This window comes from Coenobita brevimanus, chromosome 110 (genome assembly GCF_032717465.1).
Source record: "Coenobita brevimanus isolate Jiangsu-jjx chromosome 110, ASM3271746v2, whole genome shotgun sequence".
Lineage (NCBI taxonomy): Eukaryota > Metazoa > Arthropoda > Malacostraca > Decapoda > Coenobitidae > Coenobita > Coenobita brevimanus.
In genome coordinates this window covers 5,639,137-5,661,812 of record NC_137063.1, presented here as the reverse complement: position 1 = coordinate 5,661,812, position 22,676 = coordinate 5,639,137, and the positions used below count along the sequence as shown (strand labels likewise).

The 22,676-nt window shown below is 40.7% G+C and overlaps 1 protein-coding gene across 1 annotated transcript in view; it reads right to left on the bottom strand.

Annotated features, from left to right (window-relative positions):
• Nucleotides 1–2,418: 2,418 nt before the first annotated feature.
• MED17 (mediator complex subunit 17) overlaps nt 2,419–22,676 on the bottom strand; it is an 86,181-nt gene continuing 65,923 nt past the window's right edge. The window contains exon 8 of the mRNA XM_080286188.1: nt 2,419–3,672. Within this exon, the coding sequence (XP_080142314.1) occupies nt 2,986–3,672 (687 nt within the window). The 3' untranslated portion in view covers nt 2,419–2,985. The remainder of the gene's footprint in view (nt 3,673–22,676) is intronic.

The following is a 22,676-nucleotide window of genomic DNA, read 5'->3' as shown; positions in this document are numbered from 1 at the left end:
CATGTATTACACGAAACATCAGAAAAGCATCACTTTTGAGGCTGCATTCGCGAATTTCATGTAATTTCCGCGAGTTACTGATATTGCAAACTATTACATGATGTTGCATATTATGAACCCGCTATTTAGGATCCCGCAATTTAGGAGATTCCACTGTATACTGATAGAACAATTTTAGAGAAAAACAGAACCCATGAACTGCAGCACTGGGATATATTGCTATACGTGAGTAAAATGAAATAAAAATACAGTAAATATGTTTGTCAGAATCCATTACTAAATTGCTTTATGATGAGCCATGATGAAATGTGTGCATGCATTTTTACCGTGCCATTATTTTCGTTAGCTTTGTTATTGCTGAATTTCAAAATCTTATATTTTCACTCTTTAGAAATCAGGACTAATTCAAATTCGTCTATTCTACACTATAAACATTTTCTGAGGGTAGGCCTATGATATAAAAGACGACATACATCTCCACCCAAAATTAAAATGTAAAATTTATTCTTTCTGAAAGTACATCACACAGTCTCCTAACATCATTCCTATCCCTCTATTGCCTAATTGCTTTAACATCTTGTATTTCAAAAGTTCTTGAGTCCATTCTTCAAAAAAAAAAAAAAAATAAAAATAAAGCATCTTTCCTATCACAACATTCTTTCTGATCGTCAGTATGGGTTCTTTCAGGGATGCTCTACTGGCGATCTTCTCACCTACCTTTCAGACTCCCGGTCATCTTCCTTTCGGGACTTAGGTGAAAGCTTTGCCACTGCACTTGACATCTCAAAGGCTTTCGATTGAGTCTGGCATAAATTATTAATTTACGAACTGCCCTCTTACAGATTCTATCCTATCTGTGCCTTCATCTCCAGCTTCCTTTGTGGTCTTTCTATGGGTGCTGTTGTAGACAGCCACCATTATTCTAGAGCTATCAACAGTGGCGTTCCTCAGGGCCCTGTCCTATCACCATCTTCCTTTGATTCATCAATGACCTTCTCAGCTGTACATCTAAACCTATTCACTCGTCCAATATATTACCACTATGCGGGAACCCGGGACTCTCAGGTGGAAGCCAGGCAGCAATCATTCTGACTTGCCGTTAAGTGCCCGAGATAGATTAAAAGCATCTACTTGTCAGAGTGCCAGGGGGTTATCTCAACCTCTTCTGGCCCACAGTAGGGGCAGAGGGGCATTGGTTACAAGATTGTGACAATGTGAGTTAACTTTTACCTGGTTGTGGTGTAGTGGATTGCTGCCTGGCTCTTGCCTGAGAGTCCCTGGTTTGACTCCCGGCACAACAGTAATATATTGGATGATTTTTTCCTGTGCAAAGTATAGGTTTCTCTCTTCCTATCCACTCATACGCTGATAACTCCACCCTCCACCTTTCCATTTGCTTCTTGCAGCGTCCATCTCAGCAGTTACTTCAATAAACAAGGGATGAGGCTATGGCACACCCAACGTCTGACTTGCCCCTTATCTCTAATTGGGGTAAAAATAGTCGTGTTGTTTTTAATGCATCAAAAACTTAGTTCTTACATCTATCAACCTGACAAAATCTTCCACAGGAGTGTCCTCTAATATTTAACAATATTCAGCTCAATCCTGCATCATCTTTAAACATACTTGGGGTTTAATTCTCTCGGGATTCATCTTGGAAAGAACATACAGGTATTACCTCTCTTGTAAAATCTGCTTCCGGGAGATTAGGTGTGCTAAGCCAACTCTCTGGTTTCTTTACCCCTGCACAGTTATTGACTTTATACAAAGGTTTTATTCACCCCTGTGTAGAGTACAACTTTCATGTGTGGGGAGACTCCACACATACAGCTCTTCTCAACAAGGTGGAGTCAAAGGCTTTCCGTCTCATTAACTCTCCTCTTACTGACGTCTCTTCGCCGCACTGTTGCATCTTTATCTCTTTCCTATCACTACATCAGTGGTCACTGCTCCTCTGAACTGTCTGCTTGTATCCCTCCACCACTACAGTGGGTGCATAGCACCCGTCTAGCAACAAACTCTCATCCCTTTTCTGTCCAACTCTCTAATGCATGAGTTAACCATTACTCTCTGTTCTTCATGTATGCAACAAGTGTCTGGAACTGTCTCCCTCTGTCTGTGTTTCCTACTGCCTATGATCTCCAATTTTTCAAATAAAGTGTGTCCAGGCATCTTGAAATGCATGTATCTTCAATTTTGCTCTCTGTTATCTTGTTTTTTTTTTTTTCTTGGAACAATTTGTGGGCTTCTAGCCTTTGGTTCCTTCTTTGCATCAAGAAAAAATATAATAATAACATTTGAAGAGAGCATGCTGCAGTTAATAAGTTGAAAAAGTAATGGCCTGTTCATGCAAGGAGAGTACTGTGGTTATGAAAAGGTACATAATTGAAAAACTGATTTAAGTTCAAGGGAGGTGATGTACAAAACCAGCGTAACCACAGAATGTCATGTTTATGGATAATTTCAAGAATATAATCTGAATTAGCAATACTAATGACAATGGTGATAATGAAAATGATGATGACAGCCGATGATAATGATGATGATAACGACAATGACCGGTGATTACAATAATGATGACAATGATAATGGTGGTGGTGGTGAAGTTTTATGCCACGCACTCCCCTTATGAAGGGCTAAGGTGCTCCCCCTATTCTGTGGAGTTTGCTGAAGTGTGTATCACCCTGCAACCAGGTGCCCTTCCTTGTGTCAACCAATGACCCCTGGGTGGTACAGAATACACAACTCTTCAGTCAAGAGCACATTCGCTCAACACAGACACCAAGGTGTCTATGTCATGACAGCACACACACACACACACACACACACACACACACACACACACAAACACACATAAAAAAAAAAAAAAGCATGAATGTGTGCAGGCATTGAGGAGAATGAGTTGATGAAAACAGATAGTTATGAATGTACACAAGACAGTCCAAACATGACATGATATGTGAACAAGTATGCAAATCTGTCAGTTCAGGCAGTGAGGGCAGCCATGAGGAGCTCCATTTTGTTAAGAAAGTTGCGACCTTCCATGCGGTCGTGTCGTACTTCCTGCCAGCCGGCCCCAAGATGCTCCCAGCGCTGACCAGACACCACTGTAGATGGATAGAAGTCTGGCCGAGGAGAGGACGACACCATAACTGACACACGCTGATGGGGGCCTGAGTGAACTCCAATTACCTTGTTGCCAGAGGGTGAAGCCAACATCACTGTTGAGGCATTACCCAACGGTTCGATGGCACCGGTACCAACATTTTGTTCTGAAGACAATACTGTCCAACCAGTGTAGCGTGCCAGACACTGCAATGCTGCCATATTATGCTGAGATATCTGACATAGGATCAAATTTCTTAGTTCCTGTGGCTCAAATGACATGGTCATTATCTTGCCATCACGGCAAATACACTTAAGGCTACGTTCAGAGATGTGAATGACCAGCTTGGTGCGCAACACAGAGTCATAGCCTTGTGTAGCAATGTTGATTTTAACACATGATCTTGTGGGAGAATTAAAGGCATTCCAGTGAGATACAATCAAAGGATCTTTGAACTCGGCAGCCAATTGGTCAATGACGTACATGGTGCGCAGTCGCAGAAAGTTGTGTTGCACCTGCCTAATGATCTGCTCCAGAAGTGTCTGCTCCTTCATCATGTTTACCAGCTGCACAAAAAAAGAAAAACACTATTAACAAATAAAGATAAACAATGCTGCAAAGAATTCATTACTGAACTCTGAATCATGTTTCTGCAAATCTTACATAGCCAAAATATAGCTACTGCAAGACGATGGCAACAAAAGACGTCAGGTGAAGTTGGAAAGAATATTTCAACCACCTGCTTATAAGCAAGTACGTAGCACCCATCTAGCAACAAACTCTCATCCCAGACCCTCTAATGCAAGAGTTAACCGTTACTTTCAGTCCATTTATGCAACAGGTCAACTCTGGAACTGTCTCCCTCTGTCTGTATTTCCTACCTCCTATGATCTCCAGTCTTTCAAACGCAGTGTGTCCAGGCATCTTGTAATGAACGGATCTTGAATTTGGCTCTTTTGTATTGTTTTTGTTTTTTTTTCTTGGAAGGAACTGTTTGCGGGCTCCTAGCCTTTGGTTCCTTCTCCCTCGCATTAAAAAAAAAAAAAAAAAAAAAAAAGCAAAAGGGTTGCTCTGATATCTTGGGGGGGGGGGAGATCAAATCAAAGGAAAGAAGGGAAAGTGTAAAGTGAGAATTAGTACAGGAGGTGTATGTTCGGCAATAAAAATCTCGCAAAGAAATGCTTCAGGATTAAATGGTGTGAATAAAGAATAATTGTTTGGGGGAGAAAAGGTAGTTATAAACTAAACTAGATAGTTATGTAGTTTAGTCTGGATAGAAGAAAGAGTGCCTATGGAGTGGGAGGTAATATATACTGTATGGTAACTACAGTTAACCTCTTCTTGAGTATTGTAGGAAGTGTTTATGGTAGAGTAGTACCTGAGAGAGAGGACAGCAGTTACTGTGTACTGTACTGTAAGAAATGTGTATGGTAAAGTAATGATTGACAGAGGGCCAGCAATTACTGAAAAGTTGGTGTGTGAGGAACAGTGTGAATTCAGAGATGGCGGGGGATGTGTTAATCACCCGTCTGCACAAAGTTGCCGAGCAGAAGGATTACTGAAAGTAAACGGGAGATTGGATACAGCATTTATGAATTTGTAAAAAGCATAATGATGAACCAGGTTAGAAGTCATTGTGGAGAGCACTAGGGTAGAGAGGAGATTACTCAAGGTCATCCAGAATAAGCATGATGAAACAAAGGCATCCAGCTGCATCCGCTGGATTTTTTGTAAGGGGGGGGGTAAAATAAAACAAAATAAACATATATGTGCGGTCATGGGCGTCCGGAGGGGGGGAAGGGAAAGTTCCAAACATCATCATCATCATCCGGACCTCCTTTCCCACCCAAGGGCAGGGTGAGGAGTAGCAATGTCCAGACAGCCCAAAACTGCCCAATCCAATGGGCCACGCTTCCATTCACTCATCATTTAAGCCCCCGGAATCCTGGCTCTATCGGATACGCCAAAAACATTCACCACGTTCTGTAGCTTCACATATCGTATCCGACAGTCAATCACACACTTTGGAGTTCCAAGGGGGGGCAACTGCTCCCCCCTTGCCCCCCCCCCTCCAGACGCCCATGAAGGCATCTGTCAGAGTGGATGGTGAATTGAGATTCAGCTTTACTAAACCGAAACAGGGTTGTATCGTGCCCATATGGCTATTGTATGTGAATATGGATGGAGCAAAAAGATGTGAAAAGAAAGGATCCTTGATAGAAGGAGTGATTCTGAAGAAAGTAGTTACTGGGGATTGTTTGCACAATTATTTGTACAAAATGCAGTGTTAAAAGAGGTGTGGTGAGGAAATTACAGAGCCTGATACGGTGGAAAACTTTAGCAGCACAGATTAGAGATGAAATCTGGGGATAAATGTACAGAAGAACAAGGTAATGATGCTTGAATGAGGCATAAAGATGAACTGTAAACTGAATGGTGCAGAAATGGAAAGTGAGTGGGTGTTCAATTATTTAAGCCATATTGTGAAAAAAGATGACAGTGTAAAGAGTGAAACGACAGAATGGGCACAATTATATAGGAATGAAGGTGGATGGGCATTAGGACATTAAGGGCAACATAAGCAAAAGGAATGAATGACAACATTTTAATTCCAACAGTTGTTACCTCCACCAACGACTTTGAAGGAAGTTATATATTCATCTGTTTGTCTATTTGTTTGTCCACACGATATCTCCGAAAGCTCTTAATGAATTTTAATGAAACTTTGTGCAAAGGTGGACCATGGACTAAGAAAAAATTGGTTAAATTTTGGGGCAAATACGGATCCAGATCCGGAGTATCTCGCATTATATCTCCCAAAGTTCACAATGAATTTCAATGAAATTTTGTGGAAGGTGGGCCATGGACCAAGAAAAAATTTATTAAATTTGGGGGTGGATCCCAATCCTATGTATCCTGCACAATATCTCCAAAGGTTCTCAATAATTTCAATAAAATTTTGTGGATGAGTGAGCCATGGGTCAAGGAACAACTGATCAAATTTGGGGGAAAATCGGATCCTATGTAATCCAAACAATATCTCCACAGATCCTGATCCTGATCCATTGTAATGGCAATGACACTGGCGGAGGTATGCACTCTCTGGATACTTTATAATTGTTGTTGTTCTTGTTCTTATACCTAGTCTCAGGCCAAGCTGATCTCAATACCACAGATAAACAACCGCTTCTATGGGGTTATCCCAGATATACAATACAACACATACACCATGTGGGGATCCAGAGCCCCCTAGTGGTAGACAGCACTTCGGCAGGGTCAAACTACAGGTACAGTACAGTAAAACACAAGAGTAACATACAATAATGAAGTTATGGATCATGCGTGAGAGCATAAATCACAAATAAGAACTGCTGAAGCAAGTTAATTCAGAAGTGCCTACAGAGTGACAGATGGACATATGAAAGCATCTGCGAAGACTGCATTGAGGTTAATGTTGTGAGTAGAAGAATTAAGAAACCATCCTGAGGTGGTATGGCAAAACACAGCAAAATGAAGAGTAAAAGATGGAGTAGGCGGTTGGGACACCACGTTAAGGGAAACCAAGAATAAGATGGATATATAAAGAGCAAGTGTGAGTGACGTGTTGTGGGATGCAAGGTAATGACTGAGTACGGGTAAAAACAGGTGGTGGCGACCATCATCCATTCACTTGATGTAGTGCTGCCTACTTCTTCCTTAGCCTTTATTCATTTTCTGTGCATGCCCTCTTCTCTTCCTATTTCTCCAATCTTTCCTGTCACTTCTTAGTCCTTTTCTTTCCTTTACAGGTGGCTTAACATTGAGTGACAAGCCAAATGGTTTCCTGTAAGCCAAGAAACCATATACAACGCTGGGTGGTAACCATATAAGCAAACCATACGTGCTCCCTACGTGTCAGCAAGTAGGTTGGTGGAGGGTTAGTGCCCCTCCCCATAAAACAAATAACTCAAAGTTAAATGGCCACCCCTTACGGGATTATGGCGTCCGGCAATAGATAGATAGAATTTTCAAGGTCATCCCTTGCAAGATGTAGCTTCTATATGTAAAGTATATAGATACAGCTATATATAGATATTTCTAGATTTATATATATCCATATATATATGGAACTTTGGGGGATGAAGTACGTGAAAGGGTACAGCAGGGAAGAAAGGTTGTTGGTACACTGAAAGCACTGATGAGAAATAGGGACGTGAGTATGGAAGTTAAGAAGTCACTGCATGATAGTATTGTGATCCCTACCCTGACGTATGGAAGCGAGGCATGGACCTTGCAAGAGGGGAACAAGTCAAGAGTGAGAGCAGTGGAAATGAATTACTTCAGAAGAGCATGTGGAGTGACGTGGAGGGACAGGTTGACGAATGAAGAAGTGAAGGAACGTTGTGGGGTAGACGTGGATGTGGTTGAAAAGATTAGGAGAAATACACTGAGGTGGTTTGGACATGTGGAGAGAATGGAGAATGAAAGACTGACTAAGAGGGTGTATGTAGGTGAGGTGGAGGGAGGGAGAGGGAGGGGTAGACCGAGGATGAGGTGGAGGGATGGAGTTGAGAGGTATATGAAGGAGGGGGTGAGTTGGGGGGGTGAGTTGGGGAGAGGGGAGTCAAATGGTGGGTGACAGAGTGACTTGGAGGCGTTTTGTCTGTGGCCACCCTTTGTGGGATTAGGGCGTCGGGCTATAGATAGACATATATATATATATATATATATATATATATATATATATATATATATATATATATATATATATATATATATATATATATATATATATATATATATATAATATATATATATATATATATATATATATATATATATATATATATAATATATATATATATATATATATATATATATATATATATATATATATATATATATATATATATATATATATATATATATATATATATATATATATATTATATATATATATATATATATATATATATATATATATATATATATATTATATATATATATTATATATATATATATATATATATATATATATATATATATTATATATATATATATATATATATATATATATATATATATATATATATATATATATATATATATATATATATATATATATATATATATATATATATATATATATATATATATATATATATATATATATATATATATATATATATATATATATATATATATATATATATATATATATATATATATATATATATTATATATATTATATATATATATATATATATATATTATATATATATTATATATATATATAAAACCCTCCCAGGCACAGTCACGCGATTAGCGTGACGTCGGCCTGTACTCTGCCAGGCACAGTCACGCGAATCGCGTGGTTTAGGCACAAAAATATTCGTCAGAAAAAAACTTATAGGCCGATTTGCGTGATTTTTGGAAGCGTCATAGGGTAGCCAAGGCTTTCTCGAGGTAAGTCATTGGCAACGCTGTTTTGCCTTATCTACCTCAGCCCGCTCCCTCCAACCTCAGTGTTCGTTAAGCAGTCAGGCGGTGGTGTTTGACAGCTCGTGGTTCCCTTTAAATCGTCCATAATTCTCCCCCTCTTGCCCAAGGCAAAGGCCCTATTGACTCAGTGAGATAATACCATGTATGTGAACATATAGTGACGTGATATTGTCGATGGAACATACATATATGTATTGAAAAGAAATTCTGGCCGTTAGCAATCGTTGGGCCTTGGAGCCAGACGCATGGTCAGTGTAGCGGGGTTTCGCCACTCCACCCCCCCGTAGGCCGTATGGCGTGAGTGGAAATACGTATATAAATGAAGCCAAGGCATAAATATATATTGTGTGAAACATACTGTGGATAGCTTGGTGAAATTATGGAGCCAGCAAGCGTTACATGTGGCATGAAACAGAGTGTTGTGAAGGGGCAAACCTGAAGCTGGGAGGGGAGAATTACCGGTGTTTTAGGGCTGGAATTATTGTGATTCTGACAGTGTAAATGCGTATGAAATTGTATGAAATATACGTCAAACAAGCTGCGAGTTTCCGTGAACGAGTGTGGTGTGTGCTAAAAATAGCGTTGCCTCATACTCTCAGGGAGAAGCTGACACACACACACACACACTACATAACTCCTCATCTTCAAATTCCTGGTCTGACTGGATCAACACCCCTGGAGGAAGTGAGTTCTGCAAATTTTGTTGATATATGTAATAATCTATTACCATTACCTCTCACACTTTCAGATAAATAACCATTTTCTCCTACAGATTACACATATGAAAGAAAGTAAATCTCCACAGCAGTAACTATAGAAGAGTTATGTTTATGTGTAGTAGGTTATAACAATAGAAAAACATCCATGGAAGATGTAACAGTCTGTACAGATAGGGGGAAAAAAAAGTTAGTAGCATAGTCTTCAGGCCGGTGTGCGAGGAAGAAACAGTGTGTGTAAAAGTTGGTAGCGATCGGAAAAGTAACCTCACCTTGTCGGCCAATTACTTGAAAACTATTAGACTTATCGATTTCCTGTTACAACCATCATCAATACCACTAAATTCTACGTAAGATCAATACCAGAACGTAAGCCTTTGGTAGCGTTTTGGGGGGTAAAAGGCGAGAGAAATGTTTTTGTTCCTAGCGGTTGTTGTGTGACATGACAAGCGCTCGGAGTAATAACATAATTTTGTCGGCCAGTTACTCGAAAACTATTAGACTTATCGATTTTCTGTTACAACCATCATCAATACCACTAAATTCGACGTATGATCAATACCAAAATGTAAGCCTTTGGTAGCGTTTTGGGGGATAAAAGGCAAGAAATGTTTTTTTCCCTAGCGTTTGTTATCAGTGACATTCGCTCGGAGTAATAACCTCACTTTGTCGGCCAATTACTCGAAAACTATTAGACTTATCGATTTTCTGTTACAACCATCATCAATACCACTAAATTCTACGTGTAATCAATACCAGAATGTAAGCCTTTGGTAGCGTTTTGGGGGGTAAAAGGCGAGGGAAATGTTTTTCCTCGCATTTGTTGTCAGTGACATTCGCTCTGAGTAATAACCTCACTTTGTCGGCCAATTACTCGAAAACTATTAGACTTATCGATTTTCTGTTACAACCATCATCAATACCACTAAATTCTACGTATAATCAATACCCGAATGTAAGCCTTTGGTAGCGTTTTGGGGGGTAAAAGGCGAGGGTTTTTTTCTTTTTCCTCGCGTTTGTTATCAGTGACGAGCGCTCGGAGTACTAACCTCACTTTGTCGGCCAATTACTCGAAAACTATTACTTATCGATTTTCTGTAACAACCATGATCTATACCACTAAATTCTACGTATGATCAATACCAAAATGTAAGCATTATGTTACGTTTTGTGCGAGAAAAGGCGGTGGAAATGAGTGTCTCTTCCCGGCTGTTACCATTGAAAAATGCTCGTAGTAATACTCTCTGTTTCTCTGCCAATTACTCGGAAACTATTGGACGTATCGATTTCACATTTGAACCATGATGAAGAGCAGGAAATTCTACATATGTACAATACATAAATATGTAATATTTCTAATAAGAATTCGTTGTTACGTAGACGGGAACATTGTGTACGCCTTGCGTGCATCACGAAAGTCAATCACGCACGGAGTGCCTATAGTAGCCACAGCGAGAAATGAACGCTGTGGTGGGGCAGCCGGGATGACCTGGGATTCCCCCACTGTAGCCATATCCACATGTCACCGACCATCGGCCACCGCTGCAGCCCCGCTCCATGATCCTTACCCTGTGTCTCTGGCTTTCTCTTTCTCTCTCGGTTTCTATATAATCTGGTGTATTTCCGAAACTAATTATGAAATTATTATGACTTTTGTTCCACACCACCACTGAGGTAAAAATCAAGGAGAGTTTTCTGTATAAAGGTTTCCCCCCCCCTCCTAAATGTGGCATATGAGCGGGGGAGTGTGGCCTTGCCGATACCTCCGCCTGACCTATAATTATACACTCGCCAGAACTGACCTGCCCTCAGACAAGGGGGGGGAAACCTTTATACAGAAAACGCTCCTTGATTTTTACCTCAGTGGTGGTGTGGAACAAAAGTCATAATAATTTCATAATTAGTTTCGGAAATACACCAGTTTATATAGAAACCGAGAGAGAAAGAGAAAGCTAGAGACACAGGGTAAGGATCATGGAGCGGGGCTGCAGCGGTGGCCGATGGTCGGTGACATGTGGATATGGCTACAGTGGGGGAATCCCAGGTCATCCCGGCTGCCCCACCACTGCGTTCATTTCTCGCTGCGGCTACTATAGTACTTTTTTTCGATTTACTCGAGAACTATGAGGCGTATGGGGTTTTCCCGTCACAGTGGGAAAGCTGGATAATTGGGGCATATTACTATGTAATAAAAACATAAGGTGCCTGGGAAAACTTTGCTCTCAGAGGTCAGTGAAATTTTTCCAAAAATGGCTCTCAGTTTTTGGCCATTTTCTCGAAAAGTATACATAGTATCTCAACCGGATTGGTTTCGTTAGAAAGCTGATGAAATTCTCTATAAAAATTTATTAGATCATTTTCCTGTATGATGGAAAACCTTCAAACGGCGATGTTGGGAAGTGAAAAAAGTTTACTCGACCATGCTTCCAGGGCTAATAACTTTTTTTGCTGGTGTTTTCCTGTGTTTTGGTCATGTTTATCAGATAGAACAAACATCCATGCATACCTGGAGATAGGTTTCATGGGAATACATGGATTTTTGGGTGGCGAAAATAAGGCAAGAATGTGTTTCATTCGCTCAAATTTGCCGCGCGCGCGCGCTCCCCGGCCGGGCGGCTTCGTAGTGAAAATTCCTGCACCAGAAAACTTACTGAAACTTACCGTGCGGGAAAGGGTTAAATATATATATATATATATATATATATATATATATATATATATATATATATATATATATATATATATATATATATATATATATATCATCATCATCATCATCATCAGCCATTACAAGTCCACTGCTGAACAAAGGCCTCCCCCAACCTTCTCCACGAATTCCTTGACTAAGCCAATCTTTGCCACGTTTTCCCTGCAAATTTCTCTATCTCATCTCTCCGCCTCTTATCTGGCCTTTTTCTGCTACGCTTACCATCTCTTGGTGTCCAGTCAGTCAACCTCTTGCTCCATCGATTATCCTTTGTTCTTGCTACATGACCCGCCCACCTCCATTTCTGTTCTTTTATAACTTCTATAATATCTTTGACTTTAGTCTGCTGTCTCACCCAAGTTGATCTTTTCCTGTCTCTCAAAGATATTCCCAACATTGACTTTTCCATTGCTCTCTGAGAACAAATTAATTTATTTTCCATCGATTTTGTCAGTTTCCAAGTCTCACAACCATACGTCACAGCTTGAATTACACATTCGTTATATACTTTTTGCTTCATACAAACTGGTAAGCTACTTTTCATTATGTCTCTATGTTTACCGAAAGCTTTCCATCAAATTGTAATGCGTCTTTATATTTCGCTATCATTATCTTTCGTTAATTTTAGTATTTGTCCCAGGTAATTGTACTCCTCAACTTCTTCAAGAATTTCTCCACTTATTCTTATGACGCTTTTTGGTGTTTGAGGATTAAACATTAGTTTTACACCGGTTCATCTTTAGCCCTACTTTGAGACTTTCTCTGTTCAGGTCATTTAACATTTCTTGCAACGTCTCTGCTTTTTCTGAGATTAGGACAATGTCATCTGCAAATCTTAAATGGTTTAGCTTTTCTCCATGTTTAATCCTTTGTTTTCCCAGTCTAGCTTTCTGAAAATACTTTCTAGGCATGCTGTAAATAACTTTGGCAAAATTGTATCTCCCTGACGCACGCCCTTCTCAATCTTAATTTTCTCTGAGTCCTTATGTAATTTAACTGTAGCAGTTCCCTCTTTATATATGTTTTCGAGCAGTTTTACAATGTTCTCATTCACTCCTTGTTCTCGCAATGAATTTATAATTGCTATGTGCTCCACTGAGTCGAAAGCCTTTTCGTAATCAACAAAACCTAAGCACAGTGGTTTATTATATTCTGTAGTTTTCTCAATTAACTGTTTCATTGTGTGCAGATGATCAGTAGTTGGGTACCCGCTTCGGAATCCTGCCTGTTCACGAGGTTGGTTTTCCTCCAAATTTGTAGCTATTCTGTTTGTAAGGACTTTAGTGAAAAGTTTGTAAATGACTGATAGCAAGCTAATGGGTCTATAGTTACTAAGGTCTTTTGAGTCGCCTTTTTTATAAAGTAGAATAACAATTGCATTACACCATGTTTGGGGAATTTTCTTCTGTTTTATACATTGGGTAAATAAGTGAGCAAGCCTATTTTGTACTTCTGCTCCTGCATCCAACAGTAAATCTGTTATTATTCCACCTTCTCCCGAAGCCTTCCCTCTTTTCATACTTTTAAGAGAAATATTTACTTCGTCTGGTGTTACCTCAAGTATTTCACTTGTGTCAACAGAAAAGTTAGCTATTGGTACTACTATCTTTGATGCATACAGTTCTTTATTAAATTCTTCAACTCTCTTCAGCATCATGTCTCTGCATTTAATGGCTTCACCGTTTTTGTCTTTTAGTGATGTAATTTGTTGCTTTCCAACTGCCATTTTATTTCGGACCTGTTTCAGACTTTTTCCTTTTTTGATGGTTTCTTTGATTTGATCCATGTTTCTCTTTCTTTTTTCTACTCTTTGTCTTTTGTTGATAAGCTTGTTTAATTCCGCTCGTTCTATTTCATCTTTCTTTGTTTTTACTTTCATTACCTTTCTTTTTTTCATAAGCTCGTGTCTTCTCTGAATACTTCCCGGCATTGGTTGTATTAGGTTTTCCTACTACCTCCGCTGATTCTTTTAGCACTTTTGTTAGTTTGTCATTCAGCTCATCAATGTCACATTCAGCATTACTGAGAGCCTGAAATCTGTTCCTTATTTCCAACTGAAAAGCTGCTTTGTTTTCGCTGACTTTTATTGGGCATATCTCTTTGTCTTTAATCATCATCTTTCTTTCACTTTTGAAATTGAATCTTGCTGTGCAACCCACCATTCTATGGTCACTTCCAATATTTACTTTGTTGATAACTGTGACATTTGTGATTGTGTTCTTCTTATTTGCTATAATGAAGTCGATTTCATTCTTTGTTTCTCCATTTGGGCTTCTCCAGGTCCACTTTCTCCCTGTTCTTTTGTGTAAGAATGTGTTCATTATTCTCTTGTTAAACATTTCTGCAAAGTTTACCAACATTTCTCCTCTTTCATTCCTTTCTCCCACTCCAAATTTTCCCATACACGCTTCACCATTTTTTGATTTTCCAACTTTTGCATTGAAGTCTCCCATGAGTATAGTATAGGTGGTCTTTTCTTCTTCCATAATCTGGGAGATGTCATCATAGAATGTTTCAATTTCTTCATCTGAGCTCTGAGAAGTTGGTGCATATACTTGTATCACTTTCAAGATATATTTTTTGCACAGTCTAATTTTTTTTTTTTTTTTTTTTTTTTATGCGAGGAAGAAGGAACCAAAGGCCATGAGCCCGCAGTAACAGTTCCCTCCAAGAGAAAAACAAAATACAATATAGAGCCAAATTCAAGATCTGATCATTTTGAGATGCCTGGACACACTGCGTTTGAAAGACTGGAGATCATAGGCAGCAGGAAATACAGACAGAGGGAGACAGTTCCAGAGTTGACCTGTTGCATAAATGAAAGACTGGGAGTAACGGTTAATTCTTGCATTAGAGAGTTGGACAGAAAAAGGATGAGAGTCTGCTGCCAAACGGGTGCTACGCGCCCGTCGTAGAGGTGGAGGAATGCAAGCAGACAGTTCAGAGGAGCAGTGACCATTAAAGTAGCGATAGAAAAGAGATAAAGATGCAACAGTGCGGCGAAGAGACAGAGGTTGAAGGGAGTCAGTAAGAGGAGGAGAGTTAATGAGACGAAAAGCCTTTGACTCCACCCTATCGAGAAGAGCTGTATGAGGTGAGCCTCCCCACACATGAGAGTTGTACTCCACACAGGGGCGGATAAAACCCCTGTATAGAGTCAACAATTGCGCAGGGGTAAAGAAAGAGCGGAGTCGGCTTAGCACACCCAATCTCTTGGAAGCAGATTTTACAAGAGATGTAATATGATCTTTCCAAGATAAGTCCCGAGTAAATGAAACCCCAAGCATGTTCAAGGATGATGTAGGATTAAGCTGAATATTATTAAACATTAGTGGGTATACCTGTGGAAGATTTTGTCAGGTTGAAAGGTGTAAGAACTGAGTCTTAGATGCATTAAAGACAACCATATTATTTTTACCCCAGTCAGAGATACGAGCCAAGTCAGACATTAGGTGTGCCATAGCCTCATCCCTTGTTTGTTGAAGTAACTGTTGAGATGGGCGTTGCGGGAACCGAATGGAAAGGTGAAGGGTGGAGTCATCAGCGTATGAGTGGATAGGGTTAGATGTACAGCTTAGAAGATCATTGATGAATAAAAGGAAGAGAGTTGGTGATAGGACAGAGCCCTGAGGAACACCACTGTTGATAGATCTAGGAGAAGAACGATGGCCGTCTATAACAGCGGCTATAGAAAGACCAGAAAGGAAGCTAGCGATGAAGGCACAGATAGAAGGATAGAAACCGTAGGAGGGCAGTTTGGAAATTAAAGATTTATGCCAGACTCGATCGAAAGCCTTTGAGATGTCAAGTGCAATGGCAAAGCTTTCGCCAAAGTCCCGAAAGGAGGATGACCAGGAGTCTGAAAGGTAGGTGAGAAGATCGCCAGTGGAGCGTCCCTGACGGAACCCATACTGACGATCGGAAAGAAGGTTGTGATAGGAAAGATGCCTTAAAATTTTTCTATTAAGAATTGACTCAAAAACTTTTGAAATACAGGACGTTAAAGCAATTGGACAATAGTTGGAGGGTTGGGAGTGGTCACCCTTCTTTGGGACTGGCTGAATGAGAGCAAACTTCCAGCAAGAAGGAAAGGTACAAGTTGACAGACAAAGACGAAAGAGTTTGCCTAGGCAGGGTGTAAGCACAGAAGCACAGTTCTTGAGAACAACAGGAGGGACCCCATCAGGCCCATATGCCTTGTTAGTACTGAGGCCAGTGATGGAAGAAAATACATCAACTGAAGAAATTTTAATGTCAGCCATGAGGAAGTCAGAGGGTGGAAGTGATGGAGGAACAGCACCGGAATCGTCTAAGGTAGCATTGGAGGAGAAAGTCTGTGCGAAGAGATCTGCTTTATCAGTAGAAGAAATAGCTACAGAACCATCAAAGTAGAAAAGAGGAGGGAAGGATGATGAGGTAAAGTTGTTAGAAAGATTTTTGGCAAGATGCCAGAAGGAGCGGGAAGAATTCGAGTTGGAGAGTTGAGAGCATTTAGTATGGATGAAATTATTTTTAGTAGAGCGAAGAACAGACTTAGCACGATTCCGGGCAGAAACGTAAAGATGATGTGATTCAGGGGTGGGTTGGCTCCGGTACCTTTTGTAGGCCCTCTCCTTGTAGCGGACAGCATTAGAACAAGCGTGATTAAACCAAGGCTTTCTTGCATTAGTCAAAGGATATGAGAAAGGAATGTATGCTTCCATGCCCGAGAGAATAACCTCCGTAATGCGCAAGGCACACTCAGATGGCTCACGGCCATGGAAGCAATAATCATTCCAGGGAAAATCAAAGAAGTACTGCCTGAGGGCCTCCCAGTCTGCGGCTCCAAAATGCCACAGACGACGTTTCCCTGGAGGGTCCACAGGCCGTACCGGAGTGATAGGACAGGTTAAGGTAATAAGGTTGTGATCGGAGGAGCCCAACGGAGAGAAAAGGTTAACAGAGTAAGCAGAAGGATTAGTTGTGAGGAAGAGGTCAAGTATGTTGGAGATCTCTCCAAGGCGGTCAGGGATACGGGTAGGGTGCTGTACAAGCTGCTCTAGGTCATTAAGGATAGAAAAGATGTAGGCTTGTTCACCAGGTGGATCCGTGAAAGGAGAGGAGAGCCAAAGGTGGTGGTGAACATTGAAATCTCCAAGAATGGAGATTTCAGAGAAAGGAGAAATGGATAGAATGTGTTCCATCGTAGAAGTAAGATAGTCGAAGAATTTTTGATAGTCAGTAGAATTAGTGGATAAGTAAACAGCACAGATATATTTAGTCAGAGAATGACAGGAAAGCCGAAGCCAGAGTGTGGAGAATTCAGAAGAATCAAGTTCAGGAACACGAGAGCATGATATGTCGTTGCGTATATATACACAACAGCCACCTTTGGCTTTGAAATGAGTATAGAGAAAGTAGGAGGATACAGAAAAGGGTTTGCTGTCAGTTGCCTCAGACAGCTGAGTCTCCGTTAGAAAAAGAAGGTGAGGTTTAGAGGAGGAGAGGTGGTGCTCAACAGAGCGAAAGTTAGTGGAAAGGCCGCGAATGTTGCAGAAATGAAGAAGAAGAGAGTCAGACAGTGGTTCCAGGCATCTTGAGTCGTCACCGGGAGAGGGGCAGATGGTGGGGGCATTTATGGTCCCCCCCCCTGGGGACTCTGAGGCTTGGTAAAACGACGCCATTTTGGGTAAATTTTGAATAGGAAGTGTAGTGTGTACTGTGCATGTAGTTTGGTGAAGATAGTTAGAGAAATTTGTACTGGAGAGCATGCTGGCCTACTCTCTGTGTAACTGAGACACTGAAAAAGTTCAGCAAAGGTGGATGGTCAGGAACTAGTCCTGAGGGCTGATGAAACGGGAGCTCCAGCACTCCCTGTCATCAGCTTTCCATCCACCTCGGGAGTACTGCCCTGCTCGACTGGTGCTACAGTCTACGCCTACTGGTGCTACAGTCTGACAACCACTGCTGCTCTGTCAGATGCACTACTGAATTTAACAATGTTGTCTGCTAGATTTCTGTTAATTAGAAATCCTACACCACTAACTCTTTCATTTTCCCTTCCTCTGTGGTAAAATAGGTGGCCACTGTCATTTAGCTGAATTACTTTTTCTTCTTTTCTGTGGGTCTCACTCAACCTACAATATCCTAACTAATGTTTTCCAGTTCAGCTATTAAGTTATCAAGTTTGTAATCTTCAGCGAGGCTTCTTATATTGTATGCATAGATCTTCATGGATTTAAGAGTGTTTAATATCTCAGTCTTTATCTTGTCAACACAGTGCTTACTCACTTTCGGTAGCACACTGCCCATAAGCACAGGAAGCAGTGCGGTTGGACCTTTAATAGACGATGATCCAACAGGAACGCCCGTCAAATACTTAGCAATAAAACTCATATTTGGTTGAGAGGATTATGGCAAATAATCTCACCTCCCTGCCACATAGTTTCTGGTGAGATGTAAGTTTTTCTGTCACCTTATTCTTTATTCATTATATATATATATATATATAAAGTGGTAGGTGAGGGCGCTCACTATCCACTCAATAAATGTAGTGCTGCTTTGGGTGTCTGCCCTTTCCTCTCTTCCAACCTTTCTCTTCTGTCATTCTTTCCTTCACTTTTTCCTCTTTCTTCTGCCTAAGGAGGACTTTACACTCCCTCTTCTGTCTTTCTTTCCTTCATTCTTTCCTCTTCCTTCTGCCTGTGGGTGACTACACTGAGTGACAAGACAAATGGTTTCCTGTACACCAGGAAACCATTTACTACGCTGGGTGGTAACCTTAAAACCAGATGATGACGCCTGGTGGTTTAGTGGGTAATTAAGGAGCTCCAATCGGATCGAGCCGGTGAAGATTTATATCCAAGGGGTGGTTGGGGTTTACTGCTCATGTAATGCCATTCAGGGATGCGTGAAGCTGGTCACTCTCATCTTAAATGTCAGGACCAACTTGCCTAGCCCCGGGCTCTTGAGGCAACGCAGGATTAGATGATGGATAGATGTGTATATACATATATGTATATATATATATATATATATATATATATATATATATATATATATGCGAAAGTGGATGTATGTGGAATAACTGAAACAAAATGGAGAGGAGAAAATGTGAGAGAATGGGAATATGGATGGGGTATATGTGCAGGAGTAGGTGAGAATGAGAGGGCAAAGGAAGGAGTATGTATAGTTGTGATTAAAAGATGGAAGAAGAGCATAAGACAGTATGGATCAGTTGGGTCAAGGATTGTGTGGGTAAAGTTGTAAGTTGGAATACAAATGTGGGCGATTGTGTGTGTGTATGCGCCAATGCAAGATCGTGCTAGAAGAGTGAGAGAAGAGTTCTGGACAAATGTAGAAGTGTGCATGGAAAAGTTTGGAAGGAATGAGAGAGTGTTTTTGATTGGTGATATGAATGGTAAAGTTGGGAATGTGAAGGTGGATGGAATAGTTGGTGAGTGGGGTGTGCCTGCTGAGATAGATGAGAATGGGAGTGCGTTAGTGGACATTTGTGCTGGGAGGGGGTTGGTGATAGCCAATACCCTCTTCAGGCATAAAATGATCCACACGTATACATGGCGAGTGATGAGAAGGGTGGGTGGTGAACTGAATGAAAGGAAGGCAATGACTGATTATGTGTGTGTGGATGAAAGGATGCGAAGATGTGTAATGGATGCAAGAGCTTATAGAGGTTGGGAGAGTGGACTTTCTGACCACTACTTGGTGGTGGCCAGAATTAGGATTCAAGTAAGATGGAGGAATAGAAGAAGGGAAAGATGAAAGGATGGAGTAGTTGCAAGGAGAGTGGAAAGGTTACAAGAGGATGAGAAAAAGGCAAAGTTTAAGAGAGAAGTGGAGGAACGATTGGGCAAATATGAATTGGAGCAGATGGGAGACGTGGAAGGTGTGTGTAGGACATTTACAGAAGAAGTATGTGCAGCATTTGATGTGGTGTGTGGAAGGAAGAGAAGACGGAGGGGGGTGCAAGGAACAGCGTGGTGGACTGAAGAGGTGAGACAGGCAGTGGCACAAAAGAAAAAAGCATACAATGAATGGATGAGAAATAGGGGGATGGAAGAAGTTGAGAGGCAGAAGAGAAAGTTATATGTAGAAAGAAAGAAAGAGGTGAAAAGATTAGTAAGAGAGAGTAAGAAGAGAGTGGATGAGGAATTTGGAAGGAATTTGAGTGTAAAGTGGAGGGACTATAAGAAAATGTTCTGGAAAGAGGTGAAAAGAGTAAGACAGGGTGGAAGTGACGTTAGCAGGGGAGTGAAAGATAAAAATGGTAGATTACTAGTGGAGAAGGGAGAAAGAGACCAGATGGAGAGAACACTTTATGGAATTGTTGAACATAGAGGATGGAAGTAATGCAAGTATATGTGGCTGGGGAATGGCTGGGAGAAGGAGGGAGGTGAGAAGACAGGAAGAAATCAGTAGGATAGAAGTTGTGGAAGCAATGAAGAAAGTTAAATCGGGGAAAGCCCCAGGAATTGATGGAGTGTGTGGTGAAATGCTGAAGCATGGGGGAGAGATAGTAGTAAAATGGATGTGGAAGATTTGCAGATTGGCCTGGGAGGAAGGTAGAGTCCCGGAGGATTGGAAGTCAGGTATAATTATTCCCTTGTACAAAGGAAAAGGGGAAAAGAAGTGTGTGGTAATCATAGGGGCATTTGTCTTCTTAGTATAATAGGAAAAGTGTATGATAGGATACTTATTGACAGAGTTAGAGAAAGAACAGAGAAATTAGTTGGAGAAGAACAGGGAGGCTTTAGGAAGGGAAGATGTTGTGTAGATCAGATATCCATTCTTAGATCTTTAGTGGAAAAGTTTCTAGAGAAGGTAAAGAAGTTGTATGCGGCTTTCATGGATTTGGAGAAAGCATATGACAGGGTGGATAGACAAGGATTGTGGAAAGTGTTAAGACTATATGGAGTAGATGGGAAGTTGCTGAATGCTGTGAAGAGTATGTACGATGGTGCGAAGGCTGCAGTGCGTGTGGATGGTGAACTAAGTGAATTTTTCTCTTTGAAAGTTGGGTTGAAACAGGGATGTGTCATGTCTCCATGGTTGTTCAATCTGTACATGGATGGGGTAATAAAAGAGGTACAAGGTAGGGTAGTGGATGTTGGAGTGGCCCTGGTGAGAGAGGATAGTGTTTGGAAACTCCTTGTACTGTTGTTTGCAGATGATACTGTGTTGTTGAGTGAAGACGAAGGGGAGCTGCAAGGCTTGGTGGATGAGTTTGGGAGAGTGTGTAAGAAACGGAATCTAAAGGTGAATGTAGGGAAGAGTAATGTGATGGTCTTTGAGAGAGGTGAAGTCAGTGAATGTACAGCGAGGTTGGATGGTGAGGAATTGGAAAATGTGAGTACGTTTAAGTACTTGGGTAGTGTGATGAGTAAGGATGGAGGTTTGGAGGGTGATGTGCTTGAAAGGGTACAGCAGGGAAGAAAGGTTGCTGGTTCTTTGAAAGCAGTGATAAGAAACAGGGAAGTGAGCAAGGAAGTGAAAAAGTTACTACATGACAGTATTGTTATACCAACTCTAACGTATGGAAGTGAAGCTTGGACATCGTTGGAAGGACACAAGTCAAGAGTGAGAGCAGTGGAAATGAGTTATTTAAGAGGAGCATGTGGAGTCACATGGAGAAACAGGCTGACGAATGAGGATATAAAGGAGCGTTGTGGTGTGGATGTGGATATGATAGGAAGCATTATGAGGAACACACTGAGGTGGTCTGGCCATGTGGAGAGGATGGAGGGTGAAAGACTGACAAAGAGAGTGTATGTGAGTGAGGTGGAGGGGGGAAGAGGGAGGGGGAGGCCGAGGATGAGATGGAGGGATGGGGTGGAGAGGTATATGAGAGAGGGGGATGAGTTGGGAGCAGGGCAGTGAAATGGCGGGGGACAGGGCGATTTGTTTGTTGCCACCCCAAACGGGATTGAGGAGTCTGGCAATAGATATATATATATATATATATATATATATATATATATATATATACATATATATATATATATATATATATATATATATATGCCTGTACAGATAGATAGAGAGATAGATATAAATACAGTAAAAGTCCTCTCTTTCAGCATCTTCAGGACCAAGCAGGTGCTGAGAGAGCAGAAACTGCCGAATGACCGGGAAAACCTGCCAAAAAGTTTCTAGCAATCATGGTCGGTCATCCCAATGCAATCCTAGTGTCATGCAAGTAATATTGGTCAACCCTATGCACTAAATATTTAATAAACAACATATATTTAGTGTATTTAATGATACAATACACATGAACTTACCTTTACCTAGGTGTATTTATATATGTACACCCAAAAGCTCTAGTTCCTCCCCCCAGTAGCCAGAGTCACTGCCAGTGAATGACTGGGTGATTGAACACCCCACACCCACTGCCCCTAGTCCAACCCCAGCGTAAACATTGTTGGATAGATTTGGAATGGCAAAAGCTACTGATGTTACAATGTGTCAAGATTGTTGTTACAGACAATCAGAACCAATAGGGGTAAGTATATAATAGTATTTAATGTGTAATACTGTGCTGGTAACCACAACACATGGCACGAATATGAAAGAAGACCTACAATGTGTTATGTTTTTTGGCTATATACTAATATCCTGTATTACATATGATTGAATGTGGGTCAATCGTATACATTATATATATATA